The sequence below is a fragment of the Coptis chinensis genome, chromosome 2, assembly GCF_015680905.1.
Source record: "Coptis chinensis isolate HL-2020 chromosome 2, ASM1568090v1, whole genome shotgun sequence".
In the NCBI taxonomy this organism is placed as follows: domain Eukaryota; kingdom Viridiplantae; phylum Streptophyta; class Magnoliopsida; order Ranunculales; family Ranunculaceae; genus Coptis; species Coptis chinensis.
The window spans coordinates 93,237,727-93,242,062 of record NC_141457.1 but is presented as its reverse complement, the minus strand read 5'-3'; the positions used below and the strand labels follow the sequence as shown (position 1 = coordinate 93,242,062).

General features: G+C 36.2%; 1 protein-coding gene across 1 annotated transcript; it reads right to left on the bottom strand.

The window, feature by feature from the left end:
* Positions 1 to 229: 229 nt before the first annotated feature.
* LOC147519056 (uncharacterized protein At4g18257-like) lies at positions 230 to 3,026 on the bottom strand. Its single transcript, XM_086590721.1, has 3 exons — positions 2,622 to 3,026; positions 1,575 to 1,892; positions 230 to 795 (listed from the first exon to the last, which is right to left on the bottom strand). Exons 1-3 carry the CDS (start codon positions 2,897 to 2,899, stop codon positions 636 to 638), a joined length of 756 nt encoding a protein of 251 aa, XP_086446847.1. The 5' UTR covers positions 2,900 to 3,026; the 3' UTR covers positions 230 to 635.
* Between the last annotated feature and the right edge of the window lie 1,310 nt (positions 3,027 to 4,336).

Sequence of the window (4,336 nt, the reverse complement as noted above, 5' to 3'; positions counted from 1 at the left end):
CTCTAACTTTATGAATCTGGTTTTCCCTACAAATAATTGGCAACATTACGGTCACGGTCACGGTCACGGTCACACCTCTCATTTTCTGAAATAAATGTAGGAGCTCTCATTCTCTAAAGGGAATGAGGAGGTCCAAAAAAAATGTGCAATTGGAGGTCTTCTACACCATTGCAAAGTAGGAAATCAGGTTGTTGGAAATAGGGGGTAACAGTCTGTGAACCAACAATCATTTCAGTAACACATTTTTTTTAAAAAAAATCGTTACCCAAGCACTACATAAACCTTTGATATCTACTTGAAAGTTTATTCTACATAATGATGGCATAGGAGTTGTCATGTCAGAACACATTCACAAAAGTGGTGCTGGATCCTTGCCAATGTGTACTTTGATTAGAACTTTTGATTTCAGTTCCCTGGCAATGATGGAGTTTTGGCTGTTGTTAACTTGTAGTTTCCCTGGGCTCCTACAATACAGAACCATGTCTCTGTAGTCTGTACAGAAGAACAGAATTTTGAAAGAGATATAGCCGACTTCGCAGTGACACTACATTTTGCCCATCCTCCAGATAATGATTTTCCCAACAATTGCATGTACACCTATACTTAATTGGCCAGAAAACTAACAAGTCCATCTGCTAAGACTCTCCCTTTTGTGCAGCAGCTTTCAACTTCTCCAACTGTTTCCGCAGATAGGCCTGCCTGAGCTTCTCTCTGCGAGCTGTAGCTTGTTCTTGCCTTTGCATCTTTAGCGTAGATGCCTTTTCCCTAGCTTGATTTACTTCCACGTGAACTTCCCTGAGATGAATCACCAATGAAAATGTAACATACAAAAACAAGCCTAATATAGATGAAACAAAAGTGTTTACACAGAGACAACAAAAATCCAATGACAATCATCTAGCAAATGATTTTCAGTTTTTCACCTAGTGAGGCCCATTAACTGCTGAAACATGGCCTAGGCAGTAACAACATTGAGCTCCTTAGCTTGTGTGGAAACCATTAATGAAAATTTCAATATGCTAGCCATAAGAGACCTAAGTTAAATGTGCTTTCAGCAAACAAAAAATAAAGAAGAACTTCATGCAGTTTATTTTTGTGCCCTTTGAATTGACTTCTTATCAATCATTAATGAAGTGAATCAGAGTTGAGTTTAAGTCAGGTCAAATCTTTAAGTCAGGTTCTTCGCTTCTGCACTTCTTAAATTAATAGAATAAAGTTTTCACTCGAAATATGAACATGGTATTTCTTTGCCTAGAGAATTAAGTTTTCACTCGAAATATGAACATGGTATTTCTTTGCCTAGAGACACATGCAAACTATGCCTCAGATATGTTTTGAAATATACACATAAAGTAGACACAAAAACAGAACAAAGCTAATCAAATATGTCAAAATTGATGTTTTCATATGTTTGCCACATCCTGTGAAACATGTTTAGTTTTATATTGCAGAATTGTTCAAGAAGGTAACAAACAGCACCATACCAGAAACCAAAGAGAGTGTGAGAGAAGTTTAATATGTTATGCTGATATGCCGCCCCTAATAATGTCAAGGGATTTTCTAACAGAACGTACCTAACAAAGCGCTTGTGCTCATCGTTGTCTATTCCTCCAGCCATACGCCCAGGTCCCAATGGTTTTGCATTGAACATAGTAGCATCCCTATCATCATCCCCATTTTCCCCTGATATTCCAGAAATATTAGTACCTTGAGGTGGCCTCTCAGTGTCATCTTCCACAAGACCCTTCTGGAAAAAATCTACACAGTACTTTTCCTGTTCTTCCTCGTCAGGAAGCTCCCCCCTCACTAGCTTGTCATATAACTCAGCCTTTTTCTCCAGTGCCGCATAGCTAGCTGATCCATCCTTTACAGCTTTCAGCTCAAGTTTGTCCCTGCATGTTAATAACGAAAACCACTCGTTATAATGATATATCTAAATACAGAAAGCAAACACGAAAATCGGATAATGCAAAGAAATGGCGTTTTTCACTCAGAAAACAGCAGAAAATTAGCTTAAAAGATAAATACTTCAGAATGAACAAAATTACCCAGATAGTAGTATAGCACTTTAAATTAAGAATATCAAATTCTTATAGATACCTAAAACGGAAATACAATTTTTTTGACATTAATGACTTTTTCACTATTAAAACCGCAGCTTACAAAAACAGGTTATAAACTAACTAGGTTGTAAATTAACTGATAACATTTTCAACATTAAGACCGTATATTTCCAGTTTTCAATAGTGAGGCTGTTGCAAGCCCACTGACACTTAGTGGTGCATGAACAAAAGAATGATGCCCATTTCCCCTGCTGTCAATTTTTAAGCAACATGGGAAAGTATCTTATGATCAATGATACGAGGGCCTATCTTCATCAACTGATTGTTACAAATTGTTCTCAGTTTCATACAGTTTCAATGTGTTCATTAGCTTTCGAAATACACCCATCATTGGCCTTTCAATCATATACACTAATACACACTTGATTTGAATTATGAGCACATCCATATAAACTTAATCATTCTCATTATTGTTCACTTCTCCATGTAATCATCTACAATATTCAATAACCATACTAAAAAAACAAAACAAAACAAAAGGGTATTGCAATTACTTACTTATGAGCACGGGCATCGACACCGGAGTTTTTCTGAGAGAGAACATCATGAGAAACAATCTTCTTCTTAGCACGATGAAACTCGATATCTGGGGCCAACTCTTTAGCTTTTTTAGCTTCTTCTTGGGTTTTATAGAGTTGGGCTTTTAGTTCTAGTATTGAAGATGCTCCTACACCTTCAATTGCTCTGTGTTTTTTTGGCATTATTGATGATTCTGTCAACCATCCTAATGATTCCACTACTATCCTCTTTTTTTCACTCTTCCCTCCACCTTCCATTGCTTATGTAAAAGGGTTTTATCGTCTTTTTCACGTTTTCTGTCCAAATTTCTAGTTTTTACAAGAAGAGCGAAGGAGAAGAAAGGGTGTGAAACGTGGGCTTTACCCACTAAACCCGAACCCGTAATTAGGCCCATTGGGCTGTACGCATAAAACTAGCTTCAAACCGCTGGTTCGGTCATTATTAGCCTAAAACGAATTATAGCTAAAGCCCACCCAGTTTTCATAAAACTAGGTTCAAACCCCTGGTTCCAGTTTTTATTAGCCTAAAACCCATTGACTTTATGAATTATTGCTAAAGCCCACCCAGTTTTTCAAAATACCAGTTGAAGTCTTTTATTTGTGTTTCATTCTTTCAGAATACCCGTTTTACCCTTTTTGGGTTTTTCCTTACAAACACCTCCCTTCTCCAAATACATCTTCCTTATCGCACTCCAACACACACTAGCTACCGACCTTCGCATCTCCCACAATCAAGGTAATATGCTTGCCTCTTCATCTTCTTTTCTCGCCATTCTTTTTTTCTCTCTAATCATTCCAAAAAATATGTGTTTTTATTATTATTTTTATTATTTATGATTTCTGTTTTCAAAATAACTTTTGAAATTTAGCATTAATTGACCTTTTGGATTTCATATTTTGAATTTTATATGTGATCTGTGATCACACGGGATCTATGTAGTAACAATTCAAATGAAACACTCCTAAGATTATAAAACAACCTTTGAGTTTTGTAATGTTTCTTTTGTCTTCTAGGAACTAAATGAGTGAAGAATATGAGAGTCCGTGGTTAGTCTTGAATTGCCTAGCTGCAAAAAAAATCCAAACGAAGGTCCTTCGTTGCCCCTCCCCCCTCCCCTCCGCTGAAAACTTTGTATAGATTATAGACACATTTTTTTTTTGGTAAATTATAGACACGGATTGGAAATAAGTATATGAGACTTCATTAGTTCGTTCATGAACTGCCATAATGTTTGGTACTTCTGGTTCATGAAAAGGACTTGCATTGGTTCAATCAAAAGCTATTTCCCAAAACAGTTAGAATGTCTCATGTTTGGATCCATTAATAGTGCAACTAATTATGTCGCTGTTTTAATCAATATCTCTACAACTAATTTGTCTACTCATTATATATACTCATTAGTATGTAAGTATAATAAAATGATCCGTACGCTCAAAATAGAAAAGCGCTCATTAAGCGTGAGGGTGATGGTTCGAATCCATCTGGATCAAATTACTATTAGTTTTGGATTAATAAGAAATATGGTTTTGATGGTAGTATATATATGTACAATTGATAACATTTGTACAACACTTGAGTGAGTCTAACTGATTTTGTATCTAGTGTAGTTATGTTTGAGAATAAAGTAAGTCGATCTCATGCATAGTTATTGTTTAATATCGCCCTGCAACATGAATGTTGCACTGTGAATTGCG

What these genes read in the sequence shown, in the direction of transcription:
- LOC147519056 (XM_086590721.1), bottom strand. Translation starts at nt 2,899, where the DNA reads ATGGAAGGTGGAGGGAAGAGTGAAAAAAAGAGGATAGTAGTGGAATCA. An exon ending in GTCGATGCCCGTGCTCATAA is followed by an intron (nt 1,893 to 2,621) that starts GTAAGTAATTGC and finishes ATTAACATGCAG; the next exon opens with GGACAAACTTGAGCTGAAAG. An exon ending in GAGCACAAGCGCTTTGTTAG is followed by an intron (nt 796 to 1,574) that starts GTACGTTCTGTT and finishes GATTCATCTCAG; the next exon opens with GGAAGTTCACGTGGAAGTAA.